Source organism: Chiloscyllium plagiosum, unplaced genomic scaffold (assembly GCF_037043375.1).
Source record: "Chiloscyllium plagiosum isolate Xiang-an unplaced genomic scaffold, Cpla_swu_hap1 HiC_scaffold_17, whole genome shotgun sequence".
Classification (NCBI taxonomy): Eukaryota; Metazoa; Chordata; class Chondrichthyes; order Orectolobiformes; family Hemiscylliidae; genus Chiloscyllium; species Chiloscyllium plagiosum.
In genome coordinates this window covers 68,918,579-68,935,577 of record NW_028270155.1, presented here as the reverse complement: position 1 = coordinate 68,935,577, position 16,999 = coordinate 68,918,579, and the positions used below count along the sequence as shown (strand labels likewise).

Sequence of the window (16,999 nt, the reverse complement as noted above, 5' to 3'; positions counted from 1 at the left end):
TGACAGTATTATTACCACATCGAAAGAGTGTATGGTCACTTTAAGACAAAGTGCTTTTTTGAGTTTAAGGTACAGGAAACACTGCCAATATACAGAACAGCTGGGAGAAATAATAGATAACAATTGGCTGTTAAATGGATAGCTAAGTTGTGGTTTTGACAAAAATTCAAATCTGACCAACTGATTTAAACCAAACACTCAGTCCTTCAAAGCCAATCGAATTTAAAATCTGATGATGTTGACAGCCTGAACCCAATCAGACTATAAGAATTTCAGGTGTAATCAGGGCATAAAAACGAGGGCAGTTGAAAAATTGGCCAGAGGAACTGCCATCGAACATGAGAGCACATGTCATCTGAAAGGGCTCTCAAAAAAGAAATGCCTCAGAAGGCACTGTCTCTCAAAGATACGTTTTCCAGTAAAAGCAGTAAAAAGTAAGAGGACAACCGAGGAAGAAGACAGCAAAAATGGAAGACTGGAAGGAAGACAGCTTTAGAGATTATAATAACTTTGAGAGATTAAGTTGATTTAATCTTTAATAATTGTGGTATTGGAGCAGCATTTTCACAGAGCAGGGTAAGATAGTGATTAGTGAAGAAAAAGGGGCTTGGATTTGTCAATAGTCTTTGCTTAGTATTCACCGTTAGAGTTAGGAAAATAAATTGTTATTTTTTTCTGGAAACTGTGGAAAGAGGTTTTTTCTTTCACTCACACTTTTAACAGATTACAAAGCGAGGTAAACTTCTCTAGGTGTTTTAGTTTTAATTAGTAGACGGGTGTGACCTCTGCGTTATAACAATATCTAAATAGAAGAGTGTATTAAATCAAACCAATAATCTGATGGCATATATCGCTGATGTAACAAACTTTTTGCTTAAAGAGGGCAGAAGTGGCAGCTCAACATCCCTACATAGCGAGTATTCAGCAAGGACAATGAAAGGGATTTAAAAAGCCGAAGGTGGGGCATTATCAGTTAAAGAATAAATCCCTCAGTTATGATGAAGGATAATATACTAATTGAAGCTTGAAATGAGGCCAAATGGTTTGAGCTCAGAAACAAAATAAGGGCACCCAAACTACTTGGTATGCACCTAGATAGGACCCTCAAATCATGGGAGAGAGTTAGAGAAGCAATTTTTTCAGCAAGTTGCTGAGTGCAAAAACAATATGGTAATATAGTTGGGGATTTCAATGATCCAACCAACAATTGGGATTCAAACAATGTAATGGGCACAGGGTACACAAATCTTGAACTACATTCAAGATAACTTTCTTAACCACCAAAAAAATATCCCAATGAATATGTTCTAATTCTAGAATAAGTCTTAGGAAATAAAGTCGGGCAGGTGAATGAAGTTGTCGTGGCTGACAATTATGGAGTTGTAATCATAATACACTTAGATTTAGCATCATTACAAAAAGGGGCAAATTAGATGAGGAATAAAATTTCGAAATTGGAGGTAGGCAAACTTCACAGAGCTGAGAGATGATCTCAAAACGTGGACAGGTTACAACTACTTAAAAGAAAGTTGGTGGCAAATCAGTGGGCAGTATTCAAAAGTCAGAACCTCCAGCCACAATGTAAACATGTGCCCACAAAACAAAAGTGGCACCAACAAATCTAAATGCCCCTGGTTATCCAGAAGCATGCAGGGTAAAATAATGCAGAAAAGTAGAGCATATGTCAATCTCAAACAAAAAGTAATACTTTAGGAAAGTTAGATGATAACGAAAAGAATGGGATAAAGTGAAAAAAGAAATTAGAAAGGAAAGAAAGGATACAGAAAAAATATTAGCCTGTAAAATTAAGGAAGATCCAAAGGTGCTTTATTGGCACATTTAGAGGAGAGGATGGCAAAGGAAAAAGTTGTGCTGATCAGAAATGCACGTGGTAACTTTTGTGTGTAGACAGAAGATGTGGGCATGGTTTTTAGTGAGTATTTTGATCCTGTCTTCACAAAAGAGAAGGATTGTGCAGAAATTCCAGCAAGGTAATGTTGGATTCAGCAAAAAATCTCCATATTCTGAAATACTATTCCAAAATCCTGGACTTTCCAAATAACTTTTAAAAGAAAAAGAACAAGGTTGGCAGCTGGGCTGGGCTCAGGAAAATGCACAAGGTACAGAGAGAAGTCTGGAACCATTGTTAAACCCGAAAATCCAATTCACACACACTCTCTCTAAAAGAACAATCAACCAGACCTAAACCTCGTCCAGGAGAAAGTGAGGACTGCAGATGCTGGAGATCTGAGTCAAAAAGTGTGGCGCTGGAAAAGCACAGCCAGACAGCATCGTATCAGTGACCCCATGAGGGAACAAAGTCGTGGGTGCTCCAGAATTACTCATACCTGGGAGTCACAGAGACAGTGACCCTGTGAGGGAGCAAAGTGGAGTGGGAGCTGCCTGACCGGCTGTGCTTTTCCAGCGCCACACTTTTTGACTTAACTTCATCCAACCCAGACTGAATGGGGCTTTAGCAGATCACCTTCAACCAACACTCATGCACAGTGATACCAGATATTCCACTTAATCAAAATACATTCACACCTACTCTTCATAATCAGGAAGCCAATTGACCCCAAAAGGGAACATCATAAACATAATGGCAACACAGATTTGAGGGGAAATAAGGGGGCACGCAGTCTGTATAAACTGCTAGCCCTGATGTGGGAGAGAGAGCTTTTTCCAACATCAAGCTCCTACAGAAACAGTTTCCCCAAAGCTTCCAGCCCCAACAAGTAGCTTCGGAACCAAGAACCACCAAGAAGCTAAGTCAGGAGGCCAAACCAAGAGCACCATCGCAACAAAGGGCATCTGAGAGGGCCAACCAAGCACTATCCAGCCAACCAAGCACTAACCAAACAAGAGCTGCCAGACACAGGCCTGTTCCAAGCCAAGAGAACCAATGGCAAGAACCTCAGCAACTGGACGTACTTCAACACTGTGTTTTCCCCAATGGTGAGGTAAAACTCTCAAGACACAAGGTTTCTAATCTAGCCAGCAGGGAGGGGAAGGCAGGCAGTGAATGGACCCCAAGTATAGGAAACCTGAAGAAAGTGTCTGTGATTAAAACTGAAGAGTGTTTTAACCTCTGTTTAACTTGATGGTGAATGTAATTACTGTACTCTGTATAACTGTGTCAATTTCACTGTTTTATCGCATTTGACTTTTTATTTCTCATATTATACTTATCTGTTTGGAGCTAAATAGGGATTCTTTTGCCCTGAAACACCTGTCTACTGCCTTCTTCATTTCACATTCCCTAAATAAGTCCAAAGTCAGAACCTAGGACCTGGGGGTGATTCGAACCACCTAAAAATCAGGAAATTACTGATCACAAACCAGAAACCCAATAGTACAAATTACTAGGATGAAAAGTAGCTTTGCCTGTTAAAAGAAACAGGGAAGAAATACCAGATGCTTGGAAGTTCATTTACTAAACTTCATTAGATACAGGCAAGATAACAGAGGATTGGACGTCTGTGAATATAATTCTGTTATTATTCAGGGATAAGCAAATAATTATAAGTGAGTTACTGACCTGGATACGAGCAAATTACTAGAGTGCACGTGAGATAGGACTGACTGTTACTTGGAAAGGCACATATTATTCAGAAGTGGTCAGCACAGTTATGTTAGGGCAAGTCAAGCCTTATTAATTTAATTGAATTTTTTGATGACATAAGGAGGAAGGATGAGGGTAGTGCAGCAAATGTCATCAATATGAACCTTAGTATGATATTTGACAAGGTCCTAAATGGCAGACTGTTCAGAAAAATTCAATTTCATGGGATACAGGGGAATGTGGTGAAATGGATCTGAAATTGACTCAGTGGTAGAAATCAACGATTAACAGATGGATTAGGAATGGCAAAGGATTTCCAATGGTGTTCCATAGAGTTCAGTATTGCTGTTTGTGGCATTTGTTAATGATGGATTTAAAGATGGGAACCACGACTGAGAAAATTGCACTCAACATAATAATTTGCCAGGCAGTGAAGAGGATGACTGTCCGCTACAGGATGATATCAACAGTTTGGTCGAGTGGTTGGAAATACGGCAAATTATCCGAAGAGCTATGAGTTTATGCATTTGGTGGGGGAAAACAAAGCAAGGAAATATATGGGATGGCATCAAGAGGGGTAGAGGAAGGGAAAGATCTTGGAGTGGATGTTAACAGATCCCCTGAAGTGGCAGGACAGGTAGATAAGGTGGTAAAGAAAGCATAAGGAGTGGTTTCCTTTATTGCAGGAGGTACTGAATACAAAAGCAGGGATATAATGCTGGAACTATTTAAGACACCGGTTAAGCCACAGCTGGAGATTTCTGGACAGTGCTTACAGTAAGAATATAATTGCTCTGTTGACAGCATAGTGGAAATTTACAAAAATGTTGCCAGGATTTGCATTTATAAAAAGAAGATTGGATTAGCAAGCATTATTTCCTTTAAAACAGAGGAAGCTGAGGGCTATTTAAAATGAGGTGTACAAAATAATAAGGGGTTTTGATAACAAAGACAAGAAAGACCTGTTTATCCATCAGAGAGCACAGATCTAAAGTGACTGTTAGAAGGATGAGCATGCACATTAGGAAAAATATTTTGATAACAAGTATTGGAATTTGCTATCCAGTTCCAATAGTTGGGTGGAAAACCTCATTTAAAAGGAAATTCAATCTGCACATGAAGCACTGTAACCTACAAGGCTATGGACCATGTGCTGGAAAAAGGGATTAAAATGGATGGCCAGTTCATTCAGCTGGTAAATATACTATGGGCTGAACAGGCCTTTTGGTGCTGCAATGTTTACCTAGTTCTATCCATAAGGGCACAGATCAAACCAAATCTTAAACTTTTATTTACTGAGTGAACAAGTTCCACTGAGCCCGATTTTGGACATTCAACTCTATTTAATGGGCAGTGAAGTATAAGTCCGACAAAAAGGGGGTAGCAGTGAGAAGGGCACACTTCTGCAGATGAGAATTGCAACTTGTCTTGAATGAGTAAAAGCATCCAAGGGAACAATTAACCACAGGCAATTTGACACATTTAACTGGTGCAGCATCGAGTATAACTCTATTCTGGCTGTCTATGGACCTAGAAGTTACGTAGTCAGTTCTACACAATCACTGCATGCAAAGCATGTGCCTCTTCCTATGCACTGACTGCTTCATGAATTCCCTAGCATTCTTTTATCCCCATTCTTCTCGCAAAGGGATTCATATTGGGAAACCCACTTTCATAATGTTACAGGCATTCAAGAAGCATAATAAATCCAAAACACTTTGCAGAACCATCCCGTCAATGTAACTGGAAGAAAGAACCAAATAATTTCCATATTATTATGCACAGTTTGATCACAAATGGTCATCACTTGGATGATCTGAAACATCGTTGGATCTGTACCTGATGGTGAGACACAGGGGAAACCTCAAAGAAAACTAATGTGTTCCATGAAGGAGTTAGAGATTTGACAATCTGCTGAGGCTGATAGTGATCTGTAAAAGACAATAAATTCAGTTGGATGATTGTAAGGCTAAAATTCTGAGTCATAAATGCAGGCTAATTTTATTCATTTGCTATTTATAAACTGTGCTGCAATTGTGTGTTCAGCTCTTATTAGAGTCATGAAACGCAAACTTCTGCCCCACACTACCTCCAATTCTGTCCTAATGTTGAATTTGAGACTGCAAGCGAAATAAAGACAAATCAATCTATGCATCATCCATATCTGTATCTGATGCGAGAAATTTTCAACCTCAGAACTGAGTTGGATTTCAGATGATTGGACGTAATTCTAATTTAGATTTTCAATCATTCCACATTCAAACGATTAAAACTTAGTCTTTGAAATCTCCCCTCGGTTAGTGGTAGAAGGCCAGAACGACATACAAAAAAAAAAAAGAGGTTTCTGACATAACACCTTGAATACAGGCAGTGACATTCTGGACACATTGTATGTGATTCACCAGTTTACATAAAACAAAATTTTGCATTTTCTCCATTTAATTCTGGTCATATTGATGCAGATATTCCACCCAGAGTCCAAAACACTTCCATGCCTGATTGGATTTGACTTCAATATGTTTAGATGGTTTCTGAGCTGGAAATTTCTGGGCAGACGCCTCCCATCTGGCCAGAATTCCATTAATCTATGAGCAAAGTGTACCCTTGTAAAAGCCATGCTCCAACTGCAACTGTTCGTGCACCGTATTCTGCATTTAATGTCCAGCCACTTAGACAACTGCTGTGAAGAGTGAGTCTATAGGGCAGGCATGACAGTAAGACGGCAGTCGGTAAACAGGTAGGGTACCAAGCAAGTGATGGAATGCTTAGGTTGGTTTGGTGTTAGTGGTGGTGGTGCCAGGATTAAGGGGTGGATGAAGAAAAGAGGGGAGTGACAGGAGGATAGGTCAGACCAGAGGTGAGAGGTGCTTGGTCCAATGGTGGGGGAGGAGAGGGTGACATCTGAAGCGGATAGGAGGTTCAGATCCCAGCAGTCATCACAGGCAGATGCTGGGGGTCAGGTCCTGTGATACTGACAGTACAGGGAGGGGCTGTTGATTCCAGGGTTATCAGGCTAGCAGTTAGAAGTCGGTGCCAGGTCCAAGGGCTTCCGATCAGGTCCTGGAGGTGCAACCCAGCCAAAAGGTATTGGGTAAGTCAGGTTGGTGGCAGAGGATGTCAGGTTCGAGACTTCAGGCCGGTTGGGGCTCAGGTTCTAAGCTTTCAGGTCAGGGGTGCTTGCCCTGATGTTGGCTGGGGTTGGGGCTGGAGGGGAGGCTGTTGAGTAATGAGTCAGGGAATCAATTATCAGGGGAGTTAGAATAAGTCTTAATTCTCTAACTTTTCTCAGGCAATTATTTTAATTGATTTAGAACCCAACAAATTCTCTAATGTTAAAACGTTTTCAGGGATTTTCAGCAGGGTAATTGCCAATCAGATTCAAAGTTTGTGAGAAGATTTGTAGCTCGGGTGCTCGTTGTTGTGGTCTGTTTGCCGAGCTGGGAATTTGTGTTGCAGACATTTCGTCCCCTGTCTAGGTGACATCCTCAGTGCTTAGGAGCCTCCTGTGAAGCACTTCTGTGATTTTTCCTCCGGCATTTATAGTGGTTTGAATCTGCCGCTTCCGGTTGTCAGTTCCAGCTTTCCGTTGCAGTGGTCGGTATATTGGGTCCAGGTCGATGTGCTTATTGATTAAATCTGTGGATGAGAGCCATGCCTCTAGGAATTCCCTGGCTGTTCTTGTTTGGCTTGTCCTATAAGAGTAGTGTTGTCCCAGTCGAATTCATGTTGCTTGTCATCTGCGTGTGTGGCTACTAAGGATAGCTGGTCATGTCGTTTCGTGGCTAGTTGCCAATCAGATTCTTTGATTTCCTCGACAATTCTGCTGCATCTGGGATTCTGTATGGTTCAAATGCGCATCTCAATCTACGCTGTTTCCTGTAACTCTCTGGTCACGAGAACACCTGAGCCTTTAATTCTGAATTGCATTAGAAGCTCAACCAAGTCCTGTCAGGTCCATTTACCCTGCTATAACCTCAGTATCCATAAAGACTCCGAATACTACCAATAGTATTAACGCATAGTACTAACATTTGCATGGCTGCATTGTGATAACACAATGGTAATACCAAGCATCCAGGCCAGGGATATCCATGAACTTACAAATCTCAACAATTGCTGTTAAGTTCAACACAAAACTGAAACCCAGAATTATGATGGCAGTCAGTTAAATATTTCTGGGATGGAGACATTACTGGGTCAGTGTTAAACTTGGAACATTCAGTTATATTTATTTAATACTACTCACCATCTGCACCATAAAGGTCCAAATTTCCACCATCGCATTTTCCCCATTCAGGAACAAGATACAGGATGAATGCTATTCTCCGCCCTTCTAATTCATCATCGTGACACAGCAACACATCTGTAAATGCATCAGTTTTAAATTTCAGCACGGTTTAAGCATTTCATTTTCAGATTAATAGTGACACAATCAGCATGGATTCAAATTCCCACACCAGTTGAGCTTACCACGAAGAATCCTCTTTGTTAACTCTCCCATCACCTGAGGCAGAGAGTCATAAAGTCCTACAACATGGAGACAGGCCATTTGGCATAAACTTGGTCCATGCCGACCAAAATGTCTGTCCCACGTTAACCCCATTTCCCTGCACTTGGCCTATATCCTTCTAATCATATTCTATCCATGTATTTGTCCACATGCCTATTAATGTACCCCCCTCCTCCACTTCCGCTGGCAACTCATTCCATATGTGTACCAGCCTGTGTGTAAAAACGTTGCCCCTCAGGTTCCCTTTTATTCTTTCCCCTCAAACATTAAACTATTGCCCTTGATTCCCCAACCCTGGGAAAAAGACTGAGTGTATTCACCCTATCCAAGCCTCTCATGATCTTATACCCCTCAATAAGGACACCACCCCGCTAAACCCGCCGATTCTCCTACACTCTAAAGAAATATGTCCTCGCTTGTCCAACCGCTCCCTGTAACTCCACCACTGAGATCAAGTAACAGCGTTGTAAATTTCTTCTGCAATCTTTCCAGTTTAATAACATCCTTCCTATAACAAGTTAACCAAAACTGAATATAATACTCCAAGTGCGGCCTCATCAACATTCTATATAACTGCAACATAACTTCCCCACTTCTATACTCAATGCCCTGACTGACGAAGGCCAGTGTGCCAAAACCCTTCTTCACTGCCCTGTCTACCTGTGACTCCACTTTCAGAGAGTACGGGAACTCTCAGGATAAATCACTGTCAGTTACCGCCCTTTAATGAGGGAGCAGCCTATGATCAGGTGGGGCAATGATGACTTAACCTTAATTTCACATCCTGTTTCATATGAGAAAGAGCATTTTGTGCAAAACACTAATAACATGGGTTAGCACTCACAGCTGGTGTGTGCAAAATGCTTCCAAGTCAGCCTTCACAGGAAATCAGAGTGTTCCTACTCCAACAAAAATAAACATCAGCTCAGCTTATTTGGCAGCATTCATTTCTTGGTACTTAGGTTATAAGAATTGATTTCGCTCCAATATATTCCTTCCCATATTCCAGTGTGTAATTAAACAGTGTTGCATGATCGAAAAAGTCCATCCTCTAACACAAAATCAAATACATCCATGTTCTGAGTTTAGTGGACAACAAAACAGAGAACACTCACACTGTCCTGATCAGCTATTTTCACTCAAGCAACAACAAAAGTACCCAACAGAAAATGGGGCGCTGTCCTTCTAACTTGAATAGGGCTTTGCTATAGCATTGCATCAAGCCAAGATTGGAAATGTTAGCATACTAGCAAGATGGTACATTGAAATGGCAAGTGGCTAAAATATGGTGGTCATTCTTACAGACACAGCAGAGGTATTCCACAAAGTGGTAGCATAATCTATGTTTAGTATTGTCAATTTGCAAGGACCACATTGTGAGCAATGAATACAGTAGATAAATTAAAGAATTACAAGTCTTTATGACCTAAATAACACATAACCTAGATGATGTGTTTGGACAGTGAGTTGTAAAGGACTTATACCTTCTCCAAATGCATCAGGATGGTGACAGGGAGTGTTCGGAACAAAGGAAGGTTGGATCAGGTGTCATGGAGGATGTGGTCCCTGTAAAATCCTGACAGGGAAGGGGATGGTAAGAGGTGTTTGTTTAGAGCATCCTGTTGGAAGAAGATGATCAGTTGAACGTAAAAGCTGGTGGGTTGGAAAGTGAAGACAAAAAAATTATCATTGTTCAAGAAGGGAGGCCAAGGGATGAGGGTAGAAGTGTGTGGAATGGGAAAAGGCTGATGGCCACAACAACCAAAGTGGCAGGAAATCCTGAGTTGAAGAAAAAAGCATTTTGTCAGAGGCATCCCTGTGGAATATATCAGCCGTACAAATTCAACAAAATTGGAGAAACTGGGAGAATGAAATATGATCCTTAGCAGAAGCAGTGTGAGAGGAAGTGTAGTCAAGTTAACTGTGGGAATCAGTAGGCTTGTACTGGCTATTGGTGACCAGCCTATCCTGAGAAATGGAATTAGAGAAATCAAGGAAGGGAAGGAAAGAGTCACAGATGGACAAAGTGAAGATCAGAAAAGGATGGATATTGGAAGCAAAATTTGATTAAATTTTCCCAGTTCCAAATGACAGAAGCAGGCAGCACTTTTGATGTAATTGATGTACTGGAAAAAGACAAGAGTGGGACTGGAGCAAGGAGCGTTCCGTATATGCCAAAGAGATAGGCATAACTGGGACTTATGCAGGTACCAACAGCCACATCTTTAACTTGGAGAAATGAGACAAGTTAAAGGAAAAATTGTTCACAGTGACAATGACCTCAGTAAGGTAAAGGACATTGGTGCTGGATGGAATTGTTCACACCTCCTTTGAATGAAGAAGCAAAGAATCTTCCAATAATCTGGATGGGGATTGGACACAGAGAGAAATTGCATGTATCTTCAACCTTATACCATTTATGTAATGTTCCTGTTTCAATAAAATGCAAATTAAACGTCACACACGATATAGCAGAGTGCAATGAAACCGTGCCTTTGTGATACCATATGCATAATAATCTTGCATACATACTGTTAGAACTCTTCTGAGATTTTAATTACCTAATGTTTATTCTTTTAGCAATTTTGGCTTGGAGCTGAGAACTGTGAGCTGAAGATGACTTTAGACTGTGGGATCACAGCTTGCATTAAAATTAAAACAGACAAATCAAGCTTTTGTTCATTTGTGAGGCTAAACCTGGAAGCTAATTGCAGGTTGGTTCCTGATCAGAAGGTTCTGCAGATGCATCTTTACCAGGGAACACTATTATGCTTAAACAGAAAGCAGAAGTTGGTTTTAACAAGGTCAATACCTGGCGATTGGTTCCACCAAGTCTGGAAAAGACCTTACGTTCAAGCAGATGGCAAATATTGAAGGTATCTGGGACCTCGTGGAAGATTCAGTCAGTCAGGGAGTGGTCAGAGTTTGGACTGGGTTCTGGACTTTTGGTTTTCCTGTGAAAAGGAATCTGATTGTTGATGGTACTGCCTGAGGATTTTAAAGCTCGCTGTCTCACCTCCCTTGAGCAGTTGCTGGAAGCTCAGAGGATAGAAAACTAAGTTTAAAGAATTACTGCCTTTATCTGAGTGAACTGAAAAGCTAACCATGACTGGCATCTTCAGAAAATGAACCAAGAAAACAACATCTATGCTCATGGAACAATGCATCAAAGAAACAACTTATGGAATCTGGTCAGTTTCCTTATTTGATTTTATTTGCCCCTTAACTATGTTTGTTTGTCCTTTGTGTGAATGGGACTAAAACCTAAGGCTTTTCAGCTTATAGCATAGACAAATTGGATTATTTCAATCTTTAATTTTCCCCTACTTAAAGTTACAATGTTAACAAATCATGAAGTCTTTTGTTGAAGGTACAAGCTGGTGTGTGAAATTGATTATTTGCAAAGATGGGATTGGTTATTCAAAAATTATAAAACCAGGAAAAGCACGGACAGGGTGAACAGTTGAGGTCTTTTTCCTTGGGAAGGGGAGTGCAAAACCTGATGGCATATGTTTAAAATGAGATGAAAAGGTTTAAAAGGAACTGTTGGGCAACTTGTTCATGCAGAGGCTGGGTGTGTATGGAACGGGAAGCTCGAGGAAGTGGTGGAGACTGGTACGATAACAACATTTCAAAGGCATCTGGATCAATCAATGAATCGGAAGGGTTTGGAAGGATATGGCCAAATGCTAGCAAATGGAACTATTTAGGATATTTGGTTAGCATGGCCGAATTCGTCTGATGGGTCTGGTTCTATGCTGTACAACTCTATGACTCTAAGACAGGTTAGGAAGTATTGGACTCAATTTTGAAGATCTTTGAAGATTTTAATTTTACTGTGCTGCAAATACAGAGATGGAAAGGCCGATTTGGATTGGCTGCCTGTCTCCATTTTGTAACAATGCAATACACCCAGTAAAATAATATGTATTAACGATACTCAGTGCAAAACACTATTTACTGAATGTCATATACCTGTATATTCGTATTTAGCACAGGATAAATCCACTGTGCTTTCTAATTTTATACCAATGATATCTGATAACCATGTCCGAAAATCTTCAAACAGCACCTTCCTAGAAAGAGAAAAAAAACAGATACTTTTTAAAGCTCTTGCAATGTGTAAAGCAATGGTAATGAAATACAAACTCGAGAGTCATTCAGAATATTCATGGACTAACTGCAAAAGAAATTATCACATATTATGAACAGTTTAATCACTGGAATTGTTGGAGGGAACATAATGCAATCAGGCATTGAGGGGATTAGTGAATGTCTCAGAAAGGAAACATAATTGAGGGTCTGGGAGAAAACATTTTGTAGAGATCAGAATGGTGTATGGGACGAAAACAGCTGCTAACAATATGGGGGTAAGGCTTGTCCAAACAAATATAAAAATTAAGGATTACATTAATCAGTCTGAGCCAGAGAAAGTGCCCAGTACAAAAGGCCAAAGGAGAAAATATTTTTTGGAAAAGGCAGAAAAAATATATTTAGAAGTGATTCCAAGAGTTTGCACCTAAGAAACATTCACGTGCAGACATCACAAATCAAATGAAAGCAACAATAACTGAGCTTTTGTGCAATAACATGGCTGAGATCAATTTACTTCTTAAAGCATTATAAATAAATAGCGTACTTTCTGTGATTAATTCTTCTAACTAGTTTGTTCCTTACTTCAATTCACCCAATTGTGCAGTAGCAGCTTGCTCTCAGAGGTGCCAGGTTCACATCTACAACATGTACAAAGCATACTCATGACTACTCAATTGAAAATCAGTGGTGCAACAAGGAAAACCTACTTGAAAACACACTGCATTCCAGTCCAATAAACCAGTTAAATTGTGCTCTTAGCAAGCTCAGAAAAGATATGTTCCCAGTGACTCACCTTAATGCTGAAATGTGATATTCTTTCTTCTTCCGGAGGTCATCAGACTGTCAAAGGAATGGAATATATTATTTTTTCGAAAATCTCAACATTGTCATTCCACCTGAAAATTTATATCTCGCACATCTCCCTTATTATCTACACCTGGAACTCAATTAGCTCTGATTGGTCACATCTACAATCTCATTGTCAATTTTGTCAATTGTGTGAAAATTTATACTTATAATCACATCTCACCGATGTTTACAGACAGCCATTTCAGACAGCACAATATGGAGGTTCAGATGTACCTAGTAAGATTTTTCTACTCAGGCTCCACTAATATATCAGTGCATATGCAAATATTTAAAAAAATCTGTCCTAAGAGATGAGATATGACAACTATAGTTGTAGATGGATAGATTGAACAAGTAATTTGTTTGTTGTACATCATTCTGGATCCAATTACCTCATTTTATGTTATTCCAGTATATCTACTGAACAAGGATCACCACACCTAACGTTATTCCAGGGTTTGCACTTTACTGGCATCCCCTCATCTACATCATTTGAAGAATATTGCTGCATGAAGACCTTCCTATATTACAATAGTGACTGCATGTCAAAAGTTTTAGCGCCTACAAAAGGTTTCAAGATCTTCTGACGTTGTGAAAAAACATTATAAAACTGCAAATTAATCAGTTATCTCGTTCATCGCACTTTATCACTTCAATGTGTCCACTCTACTCTTCTGCATTGTGATTCTGAAGTCCTTCATCACACCACAGTAAGTGATCCTTCTGCCATACAGAAAATGTCTTAGCTGTCATTACTCCTAAATGGTCATAGCACCATGAAGTCATTTCACTCAATACAGTCTGCAAATAATGGAACTATTAATTCCATGGCTCAGTTTGATTGTTATTCAGATTATCAAAATTTCCTGCCCATTTGCTATCTCTCTCCTTCCAAAGATCTGTTTCTTACCTGTTTGAATTTATAGAGATCGTTCGATTTGTCATAGAAGTTCAGCTGCAGAAGTTCATTCTGAAGGCCCACCAGGAATCTTTGACTCTGGACAAAATTTGGTATCACACAATGTGCAAATGGCTGTGTGTCCAGTATGAGACCCTTTTCTGCAAAGGGAGAAGCAAAGATTCCAGTAAGTACCTTGGCAAGGAACAGATTTGTTTTCATAAATTACAGAAAAGTAACATTTTGTTAACATTAAGCATCTGCAAGAATAAAAACATATGTTCGCTTAGCAGACCCTTCAAGGCTATGAAATCTCTGTACACCGTTACACTAGTGTTCTCTCATTTATAACTCCCTGGCTTGATATGCAGAGTTCTCTTTCTGGCCATTAGCATTTGAACTCTCAGGTTGGGTCACTAAGTTCATTTACACTCTCTTTGCCTTTAAATCAAATACACTCAAATTAAAAAACACATTCAAGGAGTCCATTAGACTCCCTGTGCACTTTATGACAGAGGTTTGACACCAAAGTTGCACTCAATTATCTGACCCCTCCTGAAGAGGGTGCAACCTTTGGAAAACCTCATAGCACTTCCCTCCAAGAGAAACTGAGCACCAGATGTCAGATTCATACTGTAGCCTCGGTGACAAGAGAATAGTAGAGCTTGCTTGTCAGCAATTCTACTGTCAATATAGAAATTCATCATAAATGAAACATAAGTGCATCCCTAGATTGCATGCCTTGAATTTATGTTTCCAGCCCTTGAACTGTGAAAACACCACTAACATGCCAAAATACATATTGAAAGGAAACATCTATTTTCTCTAACTTCTGGTTTCCTGTCAGTCCACCAACCTTTTCTATGCATGTTGCGATTTTGAAGCTCATTGTATTTCCTCACCAAACACTTATTGTTTTCTCACAAGCGATTTGGTAAGACAACTTATTAATACACAGATCAACACACAGATCTTAATGCATTCCTTTTTCCATCCAGCTATCTCGGCAAACTAAAATCCTATTAAATTTGCAAAACATGACATTCTTTTAACAAATCCATCTCAATTGCCCTTGATTAACCCACACATTTCTGAATGTTCACCAGTTATACCATGAATTGTTCTGCATTCAAAACTTTGTTCTTATTATTCAAAATACTTTCACAATATAATTACTACTGTTATACAGATACAGACAGTGTTTCCCACAGCACTCTCTCAAACAAAGTGCAGACATAAATTGCCAGTTTATTCACTTTTAATGGAGTGGTTGAGGGGTAAATGTTGTTTGGAACAGTAGGAGACCTCCCTGATCTACCACAAGAGTTGCAATCAGATCTTACTTTCACTGATCATAAGCTCTGGATTTCATGGTTGTCAGTGAAGCAACAGCACTCACTACTGACCTCATAGAAGCTGCCCACGAAGATATTGTTAAAAATCACATAATACCAGGTTATGGTCCAACAGGTTTATTTGGAAGTACTAGATTTCAGAACACTGCTCCTTCGTAAGGTAGCCAGCTGGTGTTACATTGGTAGCTGGACTATAACCTGGCATTGTGTGATTTTTTAACTTTGTCCACCACAATCCAACATCGGTACCTCCACATGGCTTTCCACTTTCTCAATATTATCTGAATCTGGTGCCAAATGCAAAATCCAGCAGTGGTATCATTGAGAATGGCAATCAGACTGTAACATTCCCATCTGCAGCAAATTGAATTGAACTGAATCGAATTTATTGTCACATACCGAGGCACAATGAATAGCCATGCTAAGAAATTAGCAGGCAAAATGCAGTCAAATTTTCACTTTTGATCATAAGTATTTGTTTTTCACTGACGCTGAAGCTGCTCAGTAATTTGAGCTTGGAAGATCAGATACATCTTAATCAACAAGGTGTAATCTTGTCAAAGGATTTTACAGCGAGACTAAGTACAAAATTGTCAGTTCGCTAACTTCTAATTGTTTTCAATCCAGAGAACTTCAACAGCGCACCCTGTAGGGAAATGAAATCACGAACAGCAACTTGTGCATTTCTTCATTTAACTGCACACACGCGAACTTCAGACATTGTTATTAATATCACAAGCACAGTGATGGCTAACGCTGTTAGCTTAGTCATAATTACAATCACAGAAAAAAAAGTGCCAGTTAAAGCCATCACACCGTCAATAAACCACCCCATCAACGCTGCATTGTACTGTCATACTGCATTATGTGATTTAAACATTGAAACAAATAAGAATCACTTGACTCAGTGTTAATTCTACTTTCTCTCCACAGATGCTACCAGAGTTTTTCCAGCGATTTCTGTATTTGTTTATTGCATTATGTGCTTCATCGTCTTCTGCCCATCACGAGAGCACCCAGTGAACACATAAGACTTTGGAATTGTTTCGCCAGCATTGATTACTCTAATTACTCCCTTTTTCCAATTTATTGCCTTCCCAAGGCTGTCCCTCTCGCTTCCCCTCACCATGTGAGTACTCGAGTCCCCGGCTCCAGGCCTCCCTCACTTGCTCCTTCGCTTCCGACAGCAGAGGATTCAGTTCCGCAAGCTCCCGCTCTTTTAGCTGCCGCTTCCCTCCGATCCAGCTGCCAGGATCACTCCGTGCCCTCTTAGAGCTCATTCCAAGTCCGGACGAGATGTTCCAAGCCCAGGCTGTCACCTCCAGCCGCTGCCTCGCCTCGGACTACATTTCCCGGCAACACCCGGTTCGCCAGCCCAAACTGTTACCTCCTCCAACAGCGCCACCTTGCAGATTACAGTGGAGTTGTAGCCCACTGAGAACAGCGCCGTTTCAGTCAGATGGTGGAGTGGTGAGATAAAGCAGCCCCTTTGGGAGCAGACAGGACTGCAGTCACTCTGGTTCATCGTTTGCTGCTGATATTTTTAGTCGTTCTGTGTAGAGATGTTATTGCACACATCTGGAGCAAGTGAGATTTGAACCAAAACTCCGAAGTGAGAGGGTCACTATCACTACAGCAATTGCTTTTCTGCTGTTGAAGGAGCCTTGTTGAATTGCTGCAGTGCATCTTCGATGATAAACACAACAGCCACTGTTTGTGGTTGAATA

At 40.2% G+C, this 16,999-nt stretch overlaps 1 protein-coding gene across 1 annotated transcript in view; it reads right to left on the bottom strand.

The window, feature by feature from the left end:
• The window catches only part of ogfod1 (2-oxoglutarate and iron-dependent oxygenase domain containing 1), a 34,641-nt gene extending 18,034 nt beyond the window's left edge, over nt 1–16,607 (bottom strand). The window contains exons 1-6 of the mRNA XM_043707306.2: nt 16,399–16,607; nt 13,930–14,078; nt 12,964–13,010; nt 12,051–12,151; nt 7,812–7,928; nt 5,405–5,496 (exon numbers count right to left, since the gene is read on the bottom strand). Coding sequence (XP_043563241.2) covers nt 5,405–5,496; nt 7,812–7,928; nt 12,051–12,151; nt 12,964–13,010; nt 13,930–14,078; nt 16,399–16,552 — 660 coding nt within the window. The 5' untranslated portion in view covers nt 16,553–16,607. The remainder of the gene's footprint in view (nt 1–5,404; nt 5,497–7,811; nt 7,929–12,050; nt 12,152–12,963; nt 13,011–13,929; nt 14,079–16,398) is intronic.
• Nucleotides 16,608–16,999: the final 392 nt, after the last annotated feature.